The following is a 24,737-nucleotide window of genomic DNA, read 5'->3' as shown; positions in this document are numbered from 1 at the left end:
GGACATTCTTCAGTGGCTTGTATAAGCAAACAGAATAAGAGGCAGAATTTGCCAAAAAAAAAAAAAAGTAGGATATAGAAAAATATCATTCTCTTACTGGGAAAATTACACTTGTAAATCACAGAGCTAAAACTTGAAAAAATGCGGCTGATTAGGTAAATACTTCCTGCCAACAGTATTAACAGCTATAAAGTAGAGCTAAAGGAAAAACTGCATTAGCCTAGAAAGCCCTGGTTTTTGGGAGAATGATCATCTCAAACGACTTAATTGTTAATATTGCTCTTACGGGTTTTTATCAAGGCCACAATGGGCTTTGGAAAACTTGGACCAATTTTACAGGAGAGCAGACAAGACAAAGCCTTAGGGAGGAAAGTTCATTCATAGAAAAAGGGTGGGGGTTAAAGTCATGGAAAACGATCAGTTTCAAGAAGAGATTGTTGGAGATTAATTATGAGGAATATGTACACAAAGCAGGGGCTGTGCCAGTGTTTCAGTCTCCTTTGAGGTTTGAACAGCCACACAAACAAAAGCAGATAAAACAGTTTCATTACAAAATAGCCCCAAAGAAAGGAAAGGTCTAGGTGACCCCTCAACGACCTTTCCAGCCAATGTGGTTAATACCTTGATGTTAACGAAATGAAGAATTCCGAACGGAGAAAGCTATCTGTTTTAGGGTCCTGGGTGCTGTTGTGTCTGAACCCGAGGGTCGTGTGGTTGGGTCAGTAATGGTATCTTTTGTCACACCTCAATTCCTCAGCTGTGAGGATCTTTGTCCCCCCGGCAAGCACGGCCCACAGTGTGAGCAGAGATGCCCCTGCCAAAATGGAGGAATATGTCATCACGTCACCGGAGAATGCTCTTGCCCTTCTGGCTGGCTGGTAAGCTCCCTTCCTCCCCTCCCCCACCCCAAAGGGCACATAGGAGACTCTAGCACAAAGGAAAGTTGTACCGATGGTTAAAGGTGGCAAAACTGGAAAGACCTGAGCATTTTTAGAGCTGGAAGCCTTCCGTCCATTTTCAGGCAGAAGGTGATTAAATCTTGAAGTGCACTTAGGGTCCTCATTGGAAAACATAGTGGCCACCTGTCCTGCACTTTCCCTCAGGATAAAAAAAGAGGGAAATATTTCATCTCGTGTATGACAGACAATGCCGTTAAACACCAGAAGAATATTTAAACACCAGAAGAATCTAAATATAAACCTACCTCGGAGATACTTTGGGTTTGGTTCTAGACCACAGCAATAAAGTGAATACCACAATAAAGTGAGTCAAATGAATTTTTTTGGTTTCCTACAGCATATGAAAGTTATTTTATACTATACTGTAGTCTATTAAGAGTGCAATGGCATTATGTCTAAAAATCCAATGTACGTAACAAAGCAATTACATTAGTAACATCAGAGATCGCTGATCACAGATCACCATAACAAACATAAAAGTAATGAAAACAATTTGAAATAATGTTAGAATTACTAACATATGACTGAGATATGTGAAAGGAATAAATGTTGTTAGAAAAATGCTGCCGGGCTGCCTGGGTGGCTCAGTCAGTTACTTCGGCTCAGGTCATGATCTCATGGTTTGTGAGTTCCAGCCCTGCATCAGGCTCTCTGCTATCAGCACAGAGCCTGCTTCAGATCCTCTGTCCCCACTTCTCTCTGCCCTTCTCCCCTCTCTCTCACATGCTCTCTCTCAAATATAAATAAGCATTAAAAAAAAAAAAAAGAGGGGCGCCTGGGTGGCGCAGTCGGTTAAGCGTCCAACTTCAGCCAGGTCACGATCTCGCGGTCCGGGAGTTCGAGCCCCGCGTCAGGCTCTGGGCTGATGGCTCAGAGCCTGGAGCCTGTTTCCGATTCTGTGTCTCCCTCTCTCTCTGCCCCTCCCCCGTTCATGCTCTGTCTCTCTCTGTCCCAAAAATAAATAAACGTTGAAAAAAAAAATTGTTTTTTAAAAAAAATAAAAAAAATAAAAAAAAAAAGAAAAAGAAAAAAATGGCGCCAACGTGGGGGAAAAATTGAGCCCCTAGCTGGCTTAGTAGAGCGTGCGACTCTTGATCTCAGGGTTGTGAGTTCAAGCCCCACGTTGGGCATAGAGCCTACTTAAAAAAAAAAAAAAAAAAGAAAAAGAAAAATGGTATCACTGAACATGCTGAATGCACGATTGTCACAAACCTTCATTTTGTTTAAAAAATAAAACACGCGGGGTGCCTGGGTGGCTCAGTCAGTTAAGCGTCTGACTTCGGCTCAGGTCATGATCTCACGGTTCGTGAGTTCGAGCCCCACATCGGGCTCTATGCAGCTCAGAGCCTGGAGCCTGTTTCGGATTCTGTGTCTCCCTCTCTCTCTGCTCCTGCCCTGCTCACACTCTGTCTCTGTGTCTCAAAAAGTGGATAAATGTTAAAAAAGAAAAGAAAAGAAAAGAAAAGAAAAGAAAAGAAAAGAAAAGAAAAGAAAAGAAAAGAAAAGGAAAGAAAAGAAAAGAAAAGAAAAAAGAAAAGAAAAGAAAAGAAAAAAGAAAAAACACATAATGTATCTGTGAAACACAATAAAGCAAAACACAGTAAATGAAATATGTCTGCAATTGTTTTTATAATTAAGTTCCATGGATCACTATTGTTCTCTGAGACCATTATTCTCAACAGAGTGAGTGTTATGTGAACAACTGATCTGGTCATATATTTGTGGAGGCACATTGAGGTGAACCAGGTTTAATTACCAGGTATGGCAGAGTTTCTCAAAGCCTTTTGTATGCAAATCCAAGGGGAAGCTGTCACTCACCCCACTTCCCAAACTTTGACCATGTCACACTTTCTTCATGTCGTGTCTCACAGGCTTAGTGTTTTGTGACATTGCAACACAATATCAAAGCTGATTTGCTAACTAGCTTTCTCTGAAACCTGGGTGTGATATGGCCATTACCGGCATTGGTTTGTGCGTACATCTGCTTGCAGGCACAAGAGCGAACGACCAAGGTCTGTTTCCTTCAATAACAAACAAAAATTAAGAGAACGGTTCACTTCACTATCCCCTTCTATCACCAGCAGCTGTAGTGAAACTATGTTTGTAGGGTCATAAGAGACTTCTTGATTATCAGATCCAGTGCTGACCTTTCTGTGCTCATTCTGCTTGACTTCACCAAAGCTTCCAACCCTGTTGCTCATTCGCCTCCCTTTCATAATCTTTTTCTTCATTTATTTGATAACCCCCTCTCCTACTTCTCTTACTGAAGATCTCTTTTCCTAACCTCCTTCTTCTTCACACCTCTTTATTACAGTATCTCCTAGGTTTCGGTCTTATCCTTCTTCTCTTTTCCCACTATAAATCTCTGAAAATCTCACCCAGATCCATGGCTTTAACAGTCATCTACTGATTTTTCCCAAATCTTGACCTTCCTTCTGAGTCCAGACATATATTTGTCACTGTCCTATTAAACACCCCAACCCAGATGACCTGTAGACATGAAGCCACCATCTACTTGGGCTCCACCCACGCTGGAGCCTTAAGAGCCAGACACGGAGTAGAATTGGTCTGCGAATGCCCTTGTTGTAGTCCTGAAGCAAAGGAGAACTGGTGTTCACATCCCAGTGAGAATCATGGGAAGTAAGGGAGAGTTCAAGATGTGAGGACCATGTGGACAAGGGGAAAAGAAATATTAGACCCAAGGTGAGCGTTACAAAGGTAAGCAGACAAGACAAGGTCTGGTTCTAGAGGCAGAGCCCAAAGAAACCCCTTAAATCAGTGGAGTCAGAGTGAGGGGCCTTTTACTGAGTGGCTGATGATGGGGTGAACAAGGGAGCTATTGAGAAGTACTGAACTGGCTCGAGCCACATCAAAGTCATTGCTAATGAAACAAAACTTGTCATGAACCCAAGTCTTTCTTAAGGCTACTCCTTTTCTGCTTTTAAAAAATCTTCGTTAAAACCAGCATTTCTTTCTTATTGCCCAAGGTAGAAATACTGAATTACCTTTGACTCCTTCTCTTCTTCATTTCTTATAAGCAGTCTTTTGCCGTTGTTGGACATTGCTTGGTTCTTGGCAAGGGAAGGATTTTGTTGGGGCAGCAGAGTATCCGGAAAGCTCCGTGTTCTTTGGACGAAGAGTTATAGGCATTCTACTCTAGGACTATTGTATATCTATATTGTTGTCTGTATAGTTGCCTCATCTTGAGGTTGAAGCTTTCTTCTTGGTTGGGATGGCTATGGTGTGGGATACTGACAGCCACAGGCTTGGACCATGAATCCCAATTACTGGGTAGATGGATCTTCCCATTCTCCAGTGTGTCTGTACTCTGAGGCTGCTACCTTGGTAGAAGTTTCTTACTGAATGCTTCGGGTCATTTCTCAATCTGTGAATTGAGAGCTGAGCTTCTAAGGTATACTGCTCTCTACAATATTTTATTTGTGCTATTACTCTAGGTGCTTTTCAAAGATGAAATATATACCTTTTACATGCACACACACATGCATTTCAACTCCTAAGAATGCCTTACTTAAAGCTATTTGCTCACGTTAATCTTTACTCACAAACAATATTTCAACAACATCTCTAAAGCTGATGGGGGACCATTACAAAATGTGGGTAGGGTCAGTCCCTGGGAGAATGAGAATTTTCACCAGAATTTCTGCTTACCGCAGATTGACCCTTGGCACATTGTGTTTTCAGTCGTGTTGTTATGGTGTGCTAGAATGGAGGGATTAGAGCTATTTTTTCATCTGTCCCCCTCATCACATTGTGAACTAATTAAAGGTTGTGACCTTATCACTTTGATTCTCAGAGCTTAACTCTATGCCTGATGCATAGATGATTCTCAGTGAGGCATTGATTTGAATCATCTCTCAAAGGCTTTTTCAGTTCCAAGAGTCTGTGGAAGAACTTTCCCTGTTTGTAGATAGCTAGAAACCACCAGAGGAGACTTAATTAGCACACCAACTGCCTTTGTGGGTAGCCAGGAGTTAGAGGAAATGTATTTTCTTATGCTATCCAGAGTAAACATTTACAAAACCATCTGGTGTTTGCTAGCCTCCAATTTCAGAGTGCCCACAGTCTGCCTTTTTTTAGAGAGGAGGACAAAGCAACAGCTTGCAACAGTTAAAAAAAACAGTTTAAAAATCCCTGTTATTTGGGAAATGTTGTTTGCTCTAACAATAACTCCAATAAACAGATGATAAGCTACAAGCCCAAGTTATATGGCCAAGTGAAGCAGAAAACGGGAAGGTATTTCACTGACTTATTGGTACTTATTCATATAAAGCAGAGGATTGGGTTAAATATAGTGACAGTGCCTGACAAGATGGACAGCCTCTAGGGTGAGGAAACATGTCCAAGTTCCTCTCTTGATTTTTCTTCCCAGGAAATAAGCTTTCCTATTGATCTTGGCCCACCAATGTTTGTTCAACCTGCTGAAAATAAAAGTGTTTTTCTCTCATAATAAAATGTCTAGGTTCATTCTTGTAGAACTGCTTCTTAGGCAATGTTACTATTAATCCAGGTACACAAAATTTCCATCTTATGCTACATTATACGTTGTAAGAAATAAAGCCAATGATAATGTGTGTTTTCCTTAGAACATATGGTAAAGCATTTGGATATTGTATTTGCACCAGATGTTGCCATTCATGTAATGGATGTTCAGTAAGTATTGTTGACTTATTGTACATGTATGACACAAGGAAGAACGCTTAGGAGGATTTATAAATTCCTTAGGTTACCATAATAATTTTGTGTAACTTTATCTTAAACTTCAGTTTTTTAATATGGATATTTATTAAGATTATTCTGCCATCTTTTCTTAAAAAAATATTTATTTATCTTGAGAGAGAGAGTGCGTGAGCAGGGGAGGAGCAGAAAGAGGTAGAGAGAGAACCCCAAGCAAGCTCCCTGCTGTCAGTACGGAGCCCCATGCAAGGCTCGAACCCACGAACCATGAGCTCATGACTTGAGCTGAAATCAAGAGTTGGACGCTTAACTGACTGAGCCACCCAGGTGCCCCTGTTCTGCATCTTTGAATGTATCTTGAGATCTAGGCTTACCAAGTAAATAAGTCCACTTAAAGTTCCTAACATTTTTTAGATGGTGGACAGAGTGTTCTAAAATCCCCTTCATCTAATTATCTTGCAGCCCTGTTCCCTTATCTCCTCCTCCTTTTGTTTCCTCTCTTCTTTCCCTCCTCCTTTAGCCCTTCCCTGGCTGGAGGCCCATGTAATTTTCCAAATCTCTTTCAATGCAGGGCACAGTGTGTGGTCAGCCTTGCCCTCAGGGTCGCTTTGGAAAGAACTGTTCACAAGAATGTCAGTGCCATAATGGAGGGACGTGTGACGTTGCCACAGGCCAGTGTCATTGCAGCCCAGGATACACAGGGGAACGGTAAGGGATAGTCTTATCTTTCTCTGACTGTTCATAATGGTGTGAAAGGAAAGCCTGCAGAGCCCAGGGAATACCTTTGCTACTACGTGTCTGTGACTGTTCTATAATATTCCAGAGGCGTCTATAAGGTATCAATGTGTTCGACAGATTTTTTTCCCAACTCATTGTGTAGAAATGGAACCATCGACAGTGATGGTGAATTGAAGACAGACAGCATTAAAATAAAGAAATAAAATCCCAGCTATTCAGAACCCGTGATAAATGTTTCGTGCTCAACAGTTGAATGGCTGGACAGCCACTTTTTACATTTTAAATAGTTTTTGATAGATTTATTCCAAAATTGGATGTGTATTTGGTTAGCTTTAAAAAGTATGCTGGGCATAAAGTTACCTTCTTATGATTCAGTATTCCATTAAGAATACCAGTCATTTCCCTGTGGAGTAGCGACCAAGTGAGATCCAATGGGACTTTGAAGATGATAAGAGCAAATGAATGGCTGTGTTCACCTGGCCCTTCCATCCACTCTCATTTTTTGTATCAGTAAAGGGTTACCCTAGACGGCTTTGCACACCTTACTCCTTCTAATTTTCTCTTTCCTCTCTTACATCCTAAAAGACCAGATAACCAAGCTTTTTGGATGTGTGCATACAATTAGAGAAAAAAGACCTGAGAGGTAGGAGATTGATTATAATGGCTCACAACAAAGATTTTTTTGGAACTGTGTCCTTAGATACATCCTTATCGCTAAAATAATTTTACTTTCCTTTGGGGTTGCTCTCAGGATTCAATAAGTACATTAAAGTGGTTAGAACAGCGTGGAAGCTTACAAATATTAGCTGTTATTATAGTTGAATGATTTCTCTGAACTGTATAAATACTAGTGATTGTCAATTTGAGTGATGTCTGGGGACCAAATAAAAATTAGCTATCATTATTTTTGATGATATCTGTGACCTAAGAATTTCTTCAACTTTCTTCCCTCATTATTTTTTTTTCCAAAAGGCTGATCTGTTTTTGATTTTTAATAAGATACTATAGCACTAATGGAAATCCAGTAAAATGTAAATGATAGTTATTTCTAGATTGTGGGAATACTGGAAATTTTTTTTTTTTTGCTATGTAATTTCTCTAACTTTATATAATCAATATGTTTTTATTATAATTTTATTTTTATGAATATATAATAATAAGTATAATTTAAAGTAAAAAAATAAAAATAAACAAACTTTGAAGAAGGAAAAAAAAGAAAAAAATATGATGCTATATAGTGTGGTCCCTCACTTCCCCCTCCCAACTTAGAATTTGCACTTTCGTATTAAATTTATTTCTGAGTATTTTGTATTTTTGGGAAAATCCCATTTCAGTTTCTAATTGGCTATTTCAGGATAAAGACAGGCTTGATTTTGAGTGTTTTTATTTAGTCTCTCTACCAAATTTTTAATTAATTCAAATGTTACTTAGCAAACACTAAAGTTATTTTATCACCTACCAAAAAAAAAAAGATATTTGTCTCTACTTTTCAATATTTATAAGGGTTGTTTCATTTTCTTGAAATAATTGCATTAATTGAAACATTTAAATCAGTGTTGACAAACAGGTAAAACTGGGAATTCCTGTCTTCTTCCTAATTTCATTGAAAATGGCTTCAGTGTAGTTTCATGCTCATTACTGGTTTTTACTACAATTTTTCATGCTTGGGTGTTTTTTTTTTAATCCCTGTTTTTATTAGGAACTTTTGTGAGTATTATCTATTTAACTTCTTCAAAGTTAATGAAAGGCTTCATTAAAGGCTTTTCATCTTTTGTTAATGTAATTATGTATTTTACCTTTATTTTTTGATGTTGCAAATTATTGACACCTTTCAGAGCATGGTTTTTGTAACATGTAACTGAGCTTCTCAAAAAGTTTATGTGACCTACATCCTGGCTTATTGTTATATTTTGGATAGATGAGGATAATAGCTTTGTCTAATATTTTAGGGCACTAAAAAATTAAATACAGACTCTTGAAAAACTCAGGGGTTTGGGGCACTGACCCCCTATTCAGTCGAAAAATTGCACGTAACTTTTGACTCCCTCAAAACCTAACCTAATAGCCTACTGTTTAGGGAGCCTTCCTGATAATATAAACAGTCCGTTGGCACATATTTTGTATGTTATATGTATTACTATACTCTTAGAATAAAGTGAGCTAGAGAAAAGAAAATGTTAAGAAAATCATAAGTAAGAGAGAATATATTTACGGTAGCAGACTGTATTTATAAAAAAAATCAGCATATAAGTGACTTGTGTGTTCTAAACCCATGTTATTTGAGGATCAGCTGTATAATCGTTTTTCTTGTCCTCTACTGGTTTAAGTCTCAAATCTGAGGCAACACAAAGACAACAAACATATAAGGCAAACTTGTAAGGCGAATGTATAATGCAGACTTAGACTCATCTTATTTAGAATGCAGGGGAGGGGGGGATAACAGCTAATTTCCAGGTGAATTTTAGATTAAGGCAAGGAAGGTAACGAGCCAAAGGAAAACAAGGAAGTTGAAGAGGGAACATCTTCTTGAGTTGTTGTTCCACTAACTATTGTTTTTCTGGTGACTTGACAACATGATTTCTGTTTTTTGTTTTTTTTAAAAAAAAATTTTTTTTTAACGTTTATTTATTTTTGAGACAGAGAGAGACAGAACATGAACGGGGGAGGGTCAGAGAGAGGGAGACACAGAATCTGAAACAGGCTCCAGGCTCTGAGCTGTCAGCACAGAACCCGACGTGCTACTCGAACTCACGGACCTCGAGATCATGACCTGAGCCGAAGTCGGCCGTTTAACCGACTGAGCCATGCAGGCGCCCCTGATTTCTGTTTTTATTTTTTTTTTTTTTAATTTTTTTTTTTTCAACGTTTATTTATTTTTGGGACAGAGAGAGACAGAGCATGAACGGGGGAGGGGCAGAGAGAGAGGGAGACACAGAATCGGAAACAGGCTCCAGGCTCTGAGCCATCAGCCCAGAGCCCGACGCGGGGCTCGAACTCACGGACCGCAAGATCGTGACCTGGCTGAAGTCGGACGCCCAACCGACTGCGCCACCCAGGCGCCCCTCTGTTTTTAATTATACCATGCCCATCTGGGTTCTAGACACACACACACACACACACACACACACACACACACACACACAGCATGCACTTTTGTCACCACGATTGGGGAAAATGAGCAGCTATGGGGCAGTTTGTGGTGACAGCAGCTTTGAAGGCCTGGGGTCTTGGCATTTCCCTGTTTTAAGAAGTCAGCGTAACTTGATCACCGAGGTTAGACCAGAGGGCTGCTGCCTGGGGGAGCAGGTATCACCACTGGTAGCTGTCAGCAGAGAGTTTCCAGGATGTGGGGACGTACTCCCAGCCAGAGTAGAAGCAGAAAAAACAAAACAGACACCTTGTAGGCAGGCAGAGAGGCTCATGGGATGCCCAAATAATAGTCCCTGGGGATTGTGGACAGTTTAGGAGGACATTGTGGTGAGGAACTGTAATGTGGCACAACCAGGCAAGAGGGAAGATATCTATATCTATCTATGTCTATATCTATATCTATATCTATATCTATATCTATATCTATATCTATATCTATATCTATATCTATATCTATATCTATATCATCTATATCTATCTATCTATCTATATATCCCTTATATCCCCCAAATGGAGCTAAGTCTGTTTGACAAAGACTTTTAACTCCGCTAACCTGAAAGGTATAAGCTACGTCATGATTGCTTTTATTTTCCAGATAGAACATGTCTGCTTCTAGAAAGATATCCTACCATCTGGTGGTTTCCAGATTCTCATGCAAATTCTTTTGAAGGGGTTAAAAGAGTGTTCTTCATGCTAGTGGGTCACCATGGAATCGCTCAGACCTTTGGGGTCCTTTCCTGTAACTGGTGCTTCATTAAGAGCTGCATGGAGAGATCTGTGCCTCAGTTCGGCTCTCTGTTAAGGTGAAGCCAGGATTGTCTGGCCATGCCTGTATTCCCTATTAACCTGCAAGTGAAGAAGGAATGTGGGTCAGAGGAGGTAAAGTCAGAAATTACAGACAGGAATTGGGCTGGGGGGGAGGGGGATGCGGCTTTGGTCTCCAATGGGGGAACTTTCTGGTATCTAGGATTGTGGAAAATTTGGCTGTTTTCCAGCACTTTTTATATTTCCCCCAGAGCAGTAGTTTCAGATGCTTGAAAGGCAGGCAGCTGATCCATCGATCCCAGATTTAATGAGGAATGCGATTCTTTCCCATGAAATCATGGTTTGGCCCAATTATTCCAAGCCCTCTAGGGAGGTAACGTGCTCAAAAGGACCAGGCAGAAAGGAGCTGCCACCCCTTATATGCTAACTCACTTCCTTTTCCATCCATTTGTAACAAGATGCAATATAATAATCAAAATGGTATTAAAATAAGCCTGTGACCTTCATTGGTTTGGGAATTGGGGTTGTATTTTATTATCTCTACTTAAAGCTTATCCATTTTTTTCCAATCCCAGAGCATTATTCAAAAACAAAAATGAGGGGCGCCTGGATGACTCAGTTGGTTAAGCGTCCGACTTCGGCTCAGGTCATGATCTCATGGTTTGTGAGTTTGAGCCCCATGTCGGGCTCTGTGTTTACAGCTCAGAGCCTAGAGCCTGCTTTGGATTCTGTATCTCCCTCTGTCTCTGCTCTGTCTCTCTCTCTCTGTCAAAAAATAAATAAACATTAAAAAAAAATTAAAGGGGCACTTGGGTGGCTCAGTCAGTTGAGCAACCGACTTCGGCTCAGGTCATGATCTCACGGTCTGTGAGTTCGAGCCCCATGTCGGGCTCTGTGCTGACAGCTCAGAGCCTGGATGGAGCCTGCCCTGGATTCTGTGTCTGTCTCTCTTTCTGACCCTCCCCATTTATCCTCTGTCTCTCTCTGTCTCAAAAATAAATAAACGTTAAAAAATATTTAAAAAAATGAAAGAGGGGCGCCTGGGTGGCGCAGTTGGTTAAGCGTCCGACTTCAGCCAGGTCACGATCTCGTGGTCCGTGAGTTCGAGCCCCGCATCGGGCTCTGGGCTGATGGCTCAGAGCCTGGAGCCTGTTTCCGATTCTGTGTCTCCCTCTCTCTCTGCCCCTCCCCCGTTCATGCTCTGTCTCTCTCTGTCCCAAAAATAAATAAACGTTGAAAAAAAAAAAATTTAAAAAAAAAAAAAAAAAAAATGAAAGAATGTATAAACTCCAAATTTCTATATTTCTGCTGTGGCCACTATTTATTGCTATATCTTTATCAGCCTCTCGGCTGTCTCTCCTAAGAACATCTATTACCTCTTTTACTAATTCCTAAGATAGATTGTTCCCCCATTGTTCTGCCTGGGACCACAAAAACAACATTAAGGGCATGAAATTCATTGAGAATGATGCTTCTTTTAGATAAAGGGGCCAAAAAGGGAGATAAGTCTGGTTGACAAAGACTTTTAACTCTGCTAACCCAAAAGGTATAAGCTACCTCGTGATTGTTTTTATTTCCAAAGATGGAAAATGTCTACTTCTAGGAAGGTACCCTACCACCTTGGTTTAGTAGATGGAAATAGACATAACTGTTATTCACAGGATTCTCTTACAAGTGCAACATTGATGAAAAAGAAAGGAGACTATGAAGTGAGCCTTACATAATGGCTACTTCAGTAAGTAAAATTCAAATGGCTTTTGCCATTTATAATACAAACTAGTACTATGTTTTATTATAGCTTAGAAGGGTAAATATGGTCCAGGACCAGTTATTATGGATTTTGTTTTCCCAAAGAAAAGGAAGTCTCTGCCAAGATAGGATGAAATATACACACTGTTTCCCTGTCATTTGTCAGTGGACAGACGTTTTTTCCAGGCTTCCGATCTATACTCAGTTCACCCACTTTTAGAGCTAAGCTTTTTACTAAGTTAAAATCATGGATCCCAAAGCTTCACATTTTGGTTAGTTTTCAAATCCATATAAGAGAGAGGAAGCAATGTTATTTCACCTTGTTTATCTTTATCTTTTTGGGACTGAATTGCAGGAAGATCTGGATGAACAGGTTGCATAGTTGTCTTACCACCCTTTAGCCGAGCCATGACGAGGCCAAATTACTGTACTTCAGCATTTCTTTCTCTAAAGTTTACATCTTTAAGGAATAAACTAAGTGACTTGGCTTATTAAAGCTTCTTACAAGTTAAAAATAGAGTACCCTTTAAAAATACTCTGGTCTAAAAATAGGTATACTCCTGGGTAACCTTAAGACACACATCTGATTTTATGCTAAATGATAGTTACTACAGAACTTTGCTAATGATCTGTTGAGCAGTTGATCTGAAGATTTTGCCTCTTGACAAACATACCTAAAGATGGTCTTAAGAGTCAGGTGAAACCAAGTTTACCAGAGGCTCCTTTCCTTTTCTCTGTCTCATGAAATACATGCTAGAGCCAGGCCTGACCAGAAAAGTGTCAAAGGGATCTGGAGATTTATCTTCTACTCTTAAATAGAATCCCAGCCAGTCTTGGTATTGTTACTAATCACGCCCCATAAAACATAAGCAAACCTTGTGGAAAATGTTTGCTTTTCAGCCCCTTTGCCAGTGCCTTTAGGTATCCTTGAATTCATTATTTTGAACTTGCTGTTGGCATTATACTGGTCTAAAAAAATGCAGTGCTGACCTACCTTTTTGACCGTGGTTCTGGCATGACATGAGAGCCACATGGGAAGTGTCTGCTGATATCCACAAAGTGTACCCTACTTATGGCCGGCACTTGGCTAGACGAGACCCCATCTCACTCTCCCTTGGCAGGAAGTGCTCCTTCTGTTTCGGGAGGCTCCGTGAAGTCACCTTGCCAGGTCACAAAGAAACTTGGCTGGCTGGACAACTGGTCATGCATTCTATGGCGTGAGGAGAATTTTCTCTTCTCCATCATACTTCCTTGCGGCCACTTAGCTTCCCACCTGATCCAACTTATCCAGACCCTGTCCTTCCTGTAGGACCAGACTTTAATGTTATTATTTACAAGATAAAGTCAATTTTGGGGACCGGATATTTTTTCCTTGCTGTTGGTCAACCCTTCTTACGGAGGACGATACCCCACTTTGCAAAAAATTTGTGCTAGGAAACTCCGTGAGTCTCTAAATCTCCTGGCAAGATTTCCCCAGGTGGAATCAAGGAAACCTGATAGGTATAGCTCTGACTTCCCTGGATCTAAAGAGGACTGTGTTTATTAAATGCATAACTTTCTAAATGAGGGGCAATTATTGTCATTCAGCTTTGAAAAGAGCAGACACATGGCTGAGATTAAATACTGATGCCACCGTGAAAGCCAAGAGAATTAACATTGTTTGAAATATGCCACAAAGTTTTATCGTTAAAATGGGGAAAGCATCTATTTCAATATTTTAATTTCCTAATTTGGGCAATTACTCTTCTCCCGTTTTCGGTATCTCCTCAAGTGATATATCTGTATCTGTGTCTATATCTATATATCTTTAGCAAGCACGAGGTAAAAAATGTTCTTCCTGTGGCAAGTTCATAATTTTATTTTGGTTTCGTTTTTGTTATTCCTTTGAACAGACTCATACTGCTGTTAATACTATCTGTAGCCAGAGTGATTCAGCTTACTGCTTTTATACCTGTAACGGGACTGTCGCGAAAACAATGTATCAAATGCGAAAAGCAGGTTCAGTTTATACATCACAAAGCCTATCAGAATGGACTGTGTATTTTTACATGGCACTGACTAATCTGTCTTCTGCTCTCGCCTCCTGCTTGACAGGTGCCAGGACGAGTGTCCCGTTGGCACCTACGGAGTTGGCTGTGCAGAGACCTGCCAATGTGTCAATGGAGGGAAATGTTATCACGTGAGCGGTTCGTGCCTCTGCGAAGCAGGCTTTGCTGGCGAGCGTTGCGAGGCACGTCTGTGTCCAGAAGGGCTGTATGGCATCAAGTGTGACAAGCGGTGTCCCTGCCACCTGGATAACACTCATAGGTGAGGGTTAGCTGCCCCTGGAAGGATGTGTCCTATTACAGTTTGAACTGCAGTGTGACCACTCTTTGGAAGGAGAGATTGACAGGGGGATGCCCACGCTGAGACCCTTCCTGCCTCTGCATCATTCTGGGGAGGAGCCGCTAAGTGAGTGGAAGAATTCTTTACTTAGTGGGTGACAGTCCAGGCCGGAAGTGCTCAAACTGGTAGAGGCTCTTGGGTGGATATCAAATTCTATTCTCCATCGATGGCCATTGCCAAAAATTAAATTTGCTGAGGTTCGTAGAATGTTTCCCTAAGAGGGGGATTCTGTGACATTCCCTTAGAAGCAAAGATGCAATGAAAGACATGAGTTAAGCCCAGTGTAGTACGTAAAAGTATCCCAAAAATGGTTCTCACTGCAGCATCTTTGACATGACAGCACATCTGTGTAGAAAAGAAGGGTACCGGTGGAAGTTTCGTAAAAGTGTTTCGCATGTGGCTGTCACATGTGAAATATGTTTTCAGAATTGATTGCTCTGACATAGGACTCACAGGGGCCTTTTAGCTCAAAACGTTCTCGAAGAATTTAAGAACAGGAAACCATGATCCCACCCACCGTAGTGTTCCTTGCCTACCCCTGAAAACATCTTTCTACCCCATTTCTTCCTCTCCCTCCCCCAAGGACCACATACTTATCACTCAGATTCTGGGTCTCCTTTGCAGACTGCCGGAAAAGCTCGGTCTGACAAAAATGTAGTGCATTATATAGCAGTTCAAATGTTACAAGAATTACTTATTTGAATTCCGCACAGCTGTTACTTCCTTTATGCTCCAGAAAAGTAACTTGTGGCCACCTCAAATCTCAAATGCAGAAAAGGTAAATGTAAATAGAAGTGTGCGGTTGGTCTCTTCTTTAAACCATTGTTAGGAACGAAAAAGCAGACTTTGTACTATAAGGGAGCAAACGAGGGAGAGAGAGAGAATATTTGGAATACATTTTAGTGGGACATATCAAAGAAGTACATTCATAATGTATCTCAAGCAACTTTGCAAGCTGCTTTAATCAACTTTGGTTTTCTTCATTGGAAAATGTTGCCACTCTTTACGTGACAAGGTTAAGTAAACACTTGGCGAGTGAAAATGTGTTTCCTGGAAACACAAGATTCCTTTGAACCAAGAGGTATAGAATCTTTGTATTAATTAAAAATCTAGCTTGTTCATTTTACCATTTAAATGTGTGTGTGTGAGAGAGAGAGAGAGAGAGAGAGAGAGAGAGAGACAGAGAGACAGAGAGACAGAGAGACAGAGAGAGGGAGAGAGAGAGAGCAAGCAAGCTAGTGGGGGAGAGGGGCAGAGGAAGGGAGGGAGAATCCCAAGCAGGCTCCGTGCTGTCAGTGCAGAGCCTGATGTGGGGCTGGATTCCACAACTCTGGGATGATGTCCTGAGCTGAAATCAAGACTCGGGCGCTTAACCGACAGAGCCACCCAGGCATCCCAGCAGTTGATTTTTTGCTTGACTATTTGAGCTGGGCACATCTTGGTGGTCCTTCTGCTTTTCTCCTGGTATTCAGCCGGCAGATCAAGTAGAGGTTGATTGGTTCTAGAATTCCCCCCTCACTTGTCTACCATTTGGCTGGTTGATGGGTGCCTGAACCACATGTCTTCAGCAGCTAGCACCTTAACCTTGGCTTTCTTTCATAATGCCTGGCTTCCAAAAGCAAAAAAAGGTGGAAGAGGCCCCAACGTGCAAACACTTTTCAAACCTTTGGTTATCTCATATTTGCTAACATCCCTCTAGTCAAAACAGGTCTACACCAACTACAGTTTCAACTGATAGGAGGAGTTGGTGAAGAATGTGTGGCCATTGTTATTTTTGCAGTCTATCATAGGGTTGAAACTAATTTAAATCTATTTATGAGTGACATTTCTGTTTTCAGGTATAGCCCTATTATAGAGCCTTAAGACATTCGCTGTGGCCTGGACTTTTCAGCTGAAAACTAGCTTTTATGGTGGAAATGATTTTGAACAGGAAAATAAAATTTGAAATTTATTAAGATTCCCCACGGGATATGTATATTAGGTCTTATTAATAAGGACTTTTAATAGCTGTGGGCAATCAGGATGTGCCTATTTGCAAATGCCACATAATTGTCATTACATTTGAGCATTAATAACATCTAAGGAAATGAATAAAAGGAAGTTCAAGGACTCATTCTATTTTAGCCAATATTGTATTGGACCCTTGTAATAATTTGCTGTGAAACTGAAAGTTTTACCAGAGCATTTGTATCTAGTTACATATGTGATGAAATGATAGGTATTCCTATACATGTATAATCCTATTTTCAGATACACAAAGCAATCTGTTCTGTAGAAAGAAAACAGATAGCAGCGTATTACCCTTCAGCCTCCAGTCTGCCGCACTAACATCAGCACGTAAATCTCATTACCAATTAAGCTGCCTGCCTGAGAATCCATCAAATGCCTCCAAAGTGCTCTGGCTTCCTACATCTAATTACAAATTACAGAATACTAATTTCGGTGTCAATCAATCTGAGAACCAGTGTGCTGAACTAATACTCACTAGGGGGCATTGAATATCAATTTCTGTGTCTGCCTGTAGCTTAGTTCAATTCCCTGTCCCCAGATAATCTATTTCATTTAAAACATTTATGTCTATCCCATGAATATGACTTTCTACTTTTCAATGTAAAGTAATAGTTTCTACAAAAAGATGTCCTTGTAACAGTATGTTGAAATAACGTCAACGACTTCAACCAATCCATGGCTTGAAATATTTCTTTTCCTTTTCTCACTTGTCAGAACTTTCTGAAGTTTTAATTTAAATTTGTCCCTGCTTTTGCACAATACAGGCTTTTATTGCTCCTGCTGTCCCATTGATCTGTGCTAAATCCTAAATTTTAGCCATTTTTTTTTCCATAAGTAGCCCACCTAGCAGGTTGCTACCCAACTTTTTCTTTGATGTAAAAACAAATAAATCTGGGTTCGGTTTTGATTCTGCTCTACCCGTGCTGGGCTTTGAACAAATTACTCTTTCCAGGTCCCTGTTGCCTTATTTACAAAGTGGGTGCATACCCAACACGTAGAGTAGTTTTATTATCTTTAGGTATTAAACGAAATAATGCACATGGATTGTGGAGCATGATGTTAGCTCCTATCCAGGGCTCGGTAAATGCTAGCTGCTGGCCTATGCATTGATTTACAGTGTCATCATAAATGTCACGTAAGTGAGTATTCCCTGAAATTCATGGTGGTTCCCTTTCAGCCACAACGTTGATGTTTTAAAACCTAATTCTAGGGTGAATCTTGCCTTTCAGTGCAGGTGTGCAGATTATCATTCAGTACTGCTGGATGACTCAGAGATATGGGGGAAGTAGATCCATATGGGAAAGCAAGAATTCACAGTCAAATCCCACTACCCCTCAGCCAAGCCATTTTCACTCACTTAATCAGTATTTGCTGTGCACCCACTGTGGGCTGGGGACAGGTAATAAAACATGCTTGATTCTTGCCCTCAGGGAACCCCCAGTGTAGAGGGGAAGGAAGACATGGGTCGAATGGAGAGGGCCAGGCAGAGAAAGGGGAAATGGTACTCTAGTCATACGGAATAAACAGCCCACGTGATGGCGTGATGGCTTTACATTGGCAACACTCAGTGCTTTTTTTTTTTTTAATGATTTTTTAGTGTTTATTTTTGAAAGAGAGAGGGAGAGAACAAGCAAGGGAGGGGCAGAGAGAGATTTAGGCACAGAATCCGAAGCAGGCTCCAGGCTCCGAGCTGTCAGCACAGAGCCTGACACGGGGCTTGAACCCACGAACCATGAGATCATGACCTGAGCTCGTCAGACATTCAACTGACTGAGCCACCCAGGCACCCCAACACTCAATGCTTTTATCAGTGAAAAGAAATCCATTGCAGTTAAGTGTAGTAATAAAAAGAGAATAATGACTAAAGAAGAGGTTGGGGAAGTAGGCAGTGGCCAGATAACAATGACCTGTGGGCTGTATTTAGGGTGATCTTATTTCTAGGGCCACAGGGACTGTTTGCATTAGGGACTGTTCTCTTAACGTAATTATGAAGAATTCCCTCTTCACTCTTGAAAATGTCCTGGTTTAGACAATAAATGACACAGTCACTTGAGCCATGTTAGCATAGATTTTCTTCTAAGTGTAGTGGGAGTTTTTGAAGAGTTTTAACAAGAATGATAGGATAGCATCTACTTTTTTGGGTGACAAGGCATGAGTGAATGCTGGTGTTAGAAGGCATAAGGCTCTCCCGATTTTCAAAGCTAGATGGCCGTGGCTTCGGGTAGCATGGTGACGGGGAGGAGGGAGAGATGATGGTGGAGGCAGGGTATTGGGTTCTAGTGATGAAGTAGATAAGTGGAATGAGGGAGGGGTTACCAGGAATAACTCTGAGGTTTCTGCTTTAAACAACTGACTGGCTGGTGGTGCCGTTGTTCCGGTGAGGTGATTGAGAGTAAACCCTGGGGAATGAAGAGAGGGAAGAACAGACTCGGTATTTGACATGCTAAGCTTGAGATGACGGTGCCCGGTGTTTGCTCAAGGATAAGGGGCAGATAAGTAGATCTGAGGAGGTCTAAGTAAGACCTTGACACTCAAACCTTGACTTGACAGTCAAACCTTTCTTTTTTTAAAAAAAATTTTTTTTAATGTTTATTTATTTTGAGAGAGACAGAGCATGAGCAGGGGAGGGTCAGAGAGAGAGGGAGGCACAGAATCTGAAGCAGGCTCCAGGCTCTGAGCTGTCAGCACAGAGTCTGACGCGGGGCTCGAGCTCAATGAAACGTGAGATCATGACCTGAGCCGCAGTCGGACGCTTAACCAACTGAGCCGCCCAGATGCCCAACTAACCCCTGCCTTTTAAGTCCAGACCTTCTATACCCAAGAACCCGTGTTCAATGTAGAGTGGTCCTTGGGTATTTCTTCATAGCGTGTTCCCTGAGTCATGATTCTGACAGATGCCTAGGCCTTTGCTTGTGGACACTTAGTTGCAGCAGAAGAGCAAAGCATCCTACCCACAGGGGTTCGGTGGAGGCCCTCGCTGGACAGACTGGGACGTCAGGCTGGAGAGGTTGTGTGCTTTCACTAAGGTACCCAGGTGGTGGGAGAGCTGGAGTTACATCTCAGCCTTCCCCTCTCCCAGCAGATCATTCTTTCTAAGAGTGGAAAATCTATGGGTTGTCTTCAGATGAGAGTCACTTACCAAATGTCTGGATGAGACAGTGGGTTCTGTTGTTGGCTCTCATTAATGGGAGGGGGTTTATCTCCACCGGGGGGAGGAAGACCGTCTTTAACAAACAGTGTTTCAATTGTGAGTGGAGCCTGTTTGATGGTTGAGATTCTCCTGTGGTGAGAAGCACATGTGTTTTGCATGCCACAGAGCGCCCTATTGTGTCAGCCTCACCAACGCCTGCCTCTCGGCGCAGCTGATGTGTCCATTTGCTCTGGAGTGACAGCTGGCCGCCTGGCCTGTCAAAGCAGCTGCTGCTTCAGGTAGGGACAGCTGCGCCACCACCAGGTACAGGGAAACGAGAGAGGAAACAGGCTGACCAGGTCACCGCTTTTGGAGTCCCTCGGCCATCACCCTGCTTCACTGATTTGGTATTGTTCATTGGACGGAGTCATTCTTGAAGCTTTCTCATCTAGTTGACCTCTCGCCGAATTAGCGCTTTCAGTTTATGAAAATCACAGTGAGTTCCAGACAAAAGGATGTGGTGGTGATCGTCTTCCTGTTAGAGCGTGATGCCGATTTCACGCAACATTTCTGCGGTACCAATCGGGTTTCAGCCAATTAATTCAATCATAGCAAGCCTGGGAATGAAATTTAAATTACTGTGCATGGAATCACCCACCCCTGAATTGCTCATGGCTAAGGCGACATTTGCATGGGCCTTGGGTGTCATGTTTACCCGGGAGTGACTTTCTCCTTTCATCCGTGTCTCTCAGCTGTCACCCCATGTCTGGAGAGTGTGCCTGCAAGCCGGGCTGGTCGGGACTCTACTGTAATGAAACATGTTCCCCTGGATTCTTCGGGGAAGCTTGCCAACAGATCTGCAGCTGCCAAAATGGGGCTGACTGTGACAGTGTGACTGGAAAGTGCACCTGTGCCCCGGGATTCAAAGTGAGTGGCTCTGGAGGGAGGAGCCGAGGGGTACGACGTGGAGCATACTGATACCACATACTGTATGTGACCTTTTCTGACGTACGAACAAAGGTGCTAAAATCGGTCACCTCATTAGCAAGAAAGAGAGTAAAGAGAGAAGTACTGATAAGAAACATAAGTCATTCCCTTAGAATAATGATGGGAGAGCAGGTAAAGCTATAAATGTAGCATTGATATTAATGATTTCCTTAATATATGTCATGGGTTAATATATGTCATATATATATGGCTGTATTTTAATTATTCCTTACATAATTATTTGTTTCCTTACACTATTCTTTTACTACGTTAGATAGACAACAAAGGAATGACTTTTCCAAGTAGGGTATATACTATTGTTAATGGCTTTTGTCTTAACCTCGTGCAATTTGAAGGCACAGAATGTATCGAGTTAGTATTTATTGTGTATTTGCATGTGATGGTTAGCGCTTTGTAAGTTTTTCAGTGCCTTTGAGAGTCTAGACCTTGCACATATATATGCCTGTGTGCCAATAGAGCAGAATTTTGCCTAGTTTCTAGGATTTCTTAGCTACGCGTTAGGAATCTTTGTTTTAAAGGAAATGGCCTTGAGTATTTTCTCCCATTTGAAAGAGGACAGTATTAACCAATGAAGACATTGGTGATTATTCTAGAGCATATAATGTGGAGTAAGTGATAAAGCCTCAGAGTTGAGAGGATCTTTCCAGGTTTTCTAACCTATGTCAGTATTCTTTGCTGGAGCCCTGAATTAGCCTTGCGTTAAGTCTCTTCTGTTTTGAGAGGAGATGACCTCCGGTCATCCTTGATAGCCCACTTCTGTGTTTCAGGCTTATTGTCAGATAATAAATTGAATCATGCTGTAGGCGGAGGGTATGTTCTGATGCTTTGCTTCACCCGCTAATCATATTGCACGTTATACAAAGAAGTGTAGGGCGCTATGCCATTTAGTGTATAATTTATATTTATACGTATTTATTTATTGACTGTAATTTGTAGTTTATTGTGCTATATCTGCTCGTCTGAGCCAGGACAAAGGGGTTTGTATTTGCTAGGAAGGGAAGCTAATGAAGGCAGCAGGCTTTTTTCTATTTAATAACAGCCCCTATTTAATAACTGTATCCTAAACAGGCAAGCTGGCATTGCCCTTGAAGCTTTAAAATTTGCATACTGGTGGCATTTAGCAATTTTAAAAAATACAAGTGTTAAAATTAGAGAGGGATTATAATTAGCATTGTCAAGAGGTATTTTTGTTTATTTGTGTTGGCCATATTTCATTCAGTATAATTGCATTTTCCTATCCGTGCCTGTCTAGGGAATTGACTGCTCTATCCCATGCCCGCTGGGAACCTATGGGATCAACTGTTCCTCTCCCTGTGGTTGTAAAAATGATGCTGTCTGCTCACCTGTGGACGGGTCTTGTACTTGCAAGGCAGGTAAGTGGGTGAATGAGTCTTTTAGCTGATCCTTATCCTGGTACCTCTGAAAGTCACGGGGAAGAAACCTTGACTCGGGTTCTGGCTTCAGCCGTGCCAACATTCAGCCTCTAAACTGAGCCAGCCCCTTGTCCAGGGTGGGCTCTCTTAATTCTCTGAGCCAAGAGAAGGGGTTCATATAATATCTCTGAGGTTGCCGCCAGCTCCAGAAGTCTGGGAGTCTCTGTGCTTTGGGTAAAAGTAAGCAAGTAGACATGTATCCACACCCCTAAATTGACGGGCCCAGAGTCACAACAAGACATGCAGCCAAGCTCCAATGTTATGCGAGGGCCAAACCGTGTCTAACTGTTGTTGCTGCAACAGCCAGGGTCCTGGATGCTCACTGTTCATTGGTTACTGGCGTTTGCTTTAAAGATGAGGTTGCTCTTTCAAACGCTAACCTTCCTTTACCCTCCCATGTAAATATTTCGCTTTCTCAACTGGAAAAACACTCAGCATTGTGCATTATGCATCACTGCACTTCACAGGCTCCCCCACTCCATATCTTCTCCCAGTAGCCCCATGGCGCTTCTTGGTGTTGGCATCCTTGACCCATCATACAGCAAAGGTGGATTCTGGGTACCACGGTCATTGCCGATGGAGGCTGTACATGGCAGGGCCATGGCTCTCTGTGCTGGGGACCCTGCTGTGCACCTCCAACATGTCTACAGGGAAACGTGGCTTGCAGAGGCTCGTCCACACTCCCCGCTGCTTGTGTTTGCTCCATGCTCTGGCGTTCTTGTCGTGGCAGGCTGGCACGGGGTGGACTGCTCCATCAGCTGTCCCAGCGGTACGTGGGGCTTCAGCTGTAACTTAACCTGCCAGTGCCTCAACGGCGGGGCCTGCAACACCCTGGACGGGACGTGCACGTGTGCACCTGGATGGCGCGGGGAAAAATGTGAACTTCCCTGCCAGGTACGACTGAACCAGCGCCCCAGCTCGGAGGCCTGCGGAGTGTTGGCTCGTGGTTGCAGTTTTCCTGATTTCCCATGTGCGAGTGTGAACCCAATGAAACTATTAGAAGAATTGAGGTCTTTGAACTCACATGAGCCGTACGGTTGGAAAAGGGGCAGACGTGGAAATCAGTTAGGTGGCCCTGCGAGAATCACTCCCTTCTTTTCCTTCATCTCTGCCCTGGTTCCCACCCCCACCCCCACCGCCCTTTCTTGTTTTCTCCATTCTCATCTACCCATTTTTTTGTGGCAGCCAGTCAACAGCGTTCGTCAAACACCCAGCGTATACCTGTCAACTCCCCCAATATTGTGTTTCCATTATCACGGAAATCCTCCCGCCTCTGGGGTGGAAAGCGGCAGGGGATTGAAAGGGGGTGCTGACCGGAGTCACAGAAATGCTTGTCAAGGTGGCGAAAGGTTTAGAAACAACCGTCTGCTAACATAAGTGTGTCCAGAGTCACTAACAGCTCCAAAGATTTGCCTTGTTCGATGCTGACTCTGCTCCCTTGACCTACTTTAGAGGTACTCATAGTTAGAAATCCCCCGCTCTGTCTACCGCAGGCAGGCAGAGGCTGCGAACAGGACACACGTTCCGCAGTAACAGGCCGATCTCTCTTTCTTCCTCTGAAGCCCTTGGCCCGTTTCTTTGCCCTCTTTTTCATTACTCTTTCTTCTTCATTTTTTTTCCTCCTGAGCCATTAAGCATTTTCTCAGTGATGTGTGTTCTCTGCCTCCGGGAGAGATGGCGAGATGATACCATGCCCCACCCCTGAAGTGGGCCCCTCGCGCTGGGAGCTGCTTTTCCCCTGGGCTTCCCCCTCATCAAGTACAACCCATTTCCCAACTAGAGAGCATCCCACCCTGGGCTATTCCTTGCCCTCCAACCCCCTAGGACAAAGTGAAGTTAGCTTTGCTGCCTCTCATCCACCAGTGAACAAATTATCCGTGCTCTGAGATGGGCTTGAGAGTACCTTTCGCTCCCAGTCTGATTATAGACAAAGAGAGCAAAGCTCCCGGCATAATCTTGTCCTTTTTTTTTTTTTTTTTTTTAATATTAGATGCTTTAGAAAATTCAGTGGAAGCTGATGGTGGTTTAAGTGGCCCATATGGTGGCAAAGCTAAATGCCGTGGAGCCCCAGCAAACATTAGTGGGGCCTAATTTTTATTTTAGTAAACCCTAGACAAATGATTATGCGTTCAGACACCCATAGCCTGTTTTATGCTGGTTCTCAGGTTCCTCGCCCTTGGTAATGGTGAATCCCCTGAAGGTTTATGCTATCCTTCCTCCGTTTATCAGGATCTGGCCTGAAAGGGCGGGGCTTGTATAGGCAAAGCTGTCCATATTCCTCCCATGGGCTAACTGGTCACGTCCACAAAGAGTTTTGTCTCTGTTGGACCCAAACTGATGCGCTTGTGAAAACTATAAGGCCTGGGAATAGACCAGGGAGGAATATTTGCCAACAAGTACTCCAGCCTTCTATTAGATGGAATCAGAATACACGGGTTGTTTAGACTTCTTCACGGAGAAGAGGACATTAATTAGGAAAAGTAACAGAAGATTTTCACTTCTCCTTACAGTTCTTGGTATCACCTTGGCAGTTTATGGAAATGAACTTAATTCAACTAGCACTATGATTTTCTTTTAATTTTATTTCTTTATTTTTAAATGCTCATTTATTTATTTTGAGGGGGTGTGTGTGCACATACAAGCAGGGGAAGGGCAGAGAGGGAGGCATGGAGAGAGGGAGAGAGTGAATCCCAAGCAGGCTCCGTGGAGCCAGCG

The 24,737-nt window shown here is 42.3% G+C and overlaps 1 protein-coding gene across 3 annotated transcripts in view; it reads left to right on the top strand.

Annotated features, from left to right (window-relative positions):
* MEGF10 (multiple EGF like domains 10) overlaps positions 1-24,737 on the top strand; it is a 181,633-nt gene that overhangs the window by 115,616 nt on the left and 41,280 nt on the right. For all 3 annotated transcript variants that reach the window (XM_025924946.2, XM_086705049.1, XM_086705057.1), the window contains 6 exons: positions 758-878; positions 6,226-6,362; positions 14,151-14,363; positions 20,334-20,508; positions 21,842-21,962; positions 22,753-22,916. In XM_025924946.2, coding sequence (XP_025780731.2) covers positions 758-878; positions 6,226-6,362; positions 14,151-14,363; positions 20,334-20,508; positions 21,842-21,962; positions 22,753-22,916 — 931 coding nt within the window. The remainder of the gene's footprint in view (positions 1-757; positions 879-6,225; positions 6,363-14,150; positions 14,364-20,333; positions 20,509-21,841; positions 21,963-22,752; positions 22,917-24,737) is intronic.

The sequence above is a fragment of the Puma concolor genome, chromosome A1, assembly GCF_028749965.1.
Source record: "Puma concolor isolate L17-30 chromosome A1, mPumCon1.1.hap2, whole genome shotgun sequence".
NCBI lineage: Eukaryota > Metazoa > Chordata > Mammalia > Carnivora > Felidae > Puma > Puma concolor.
This window is presented reverse-complemented; position numbering and strand designations above follow the sequence as displayed.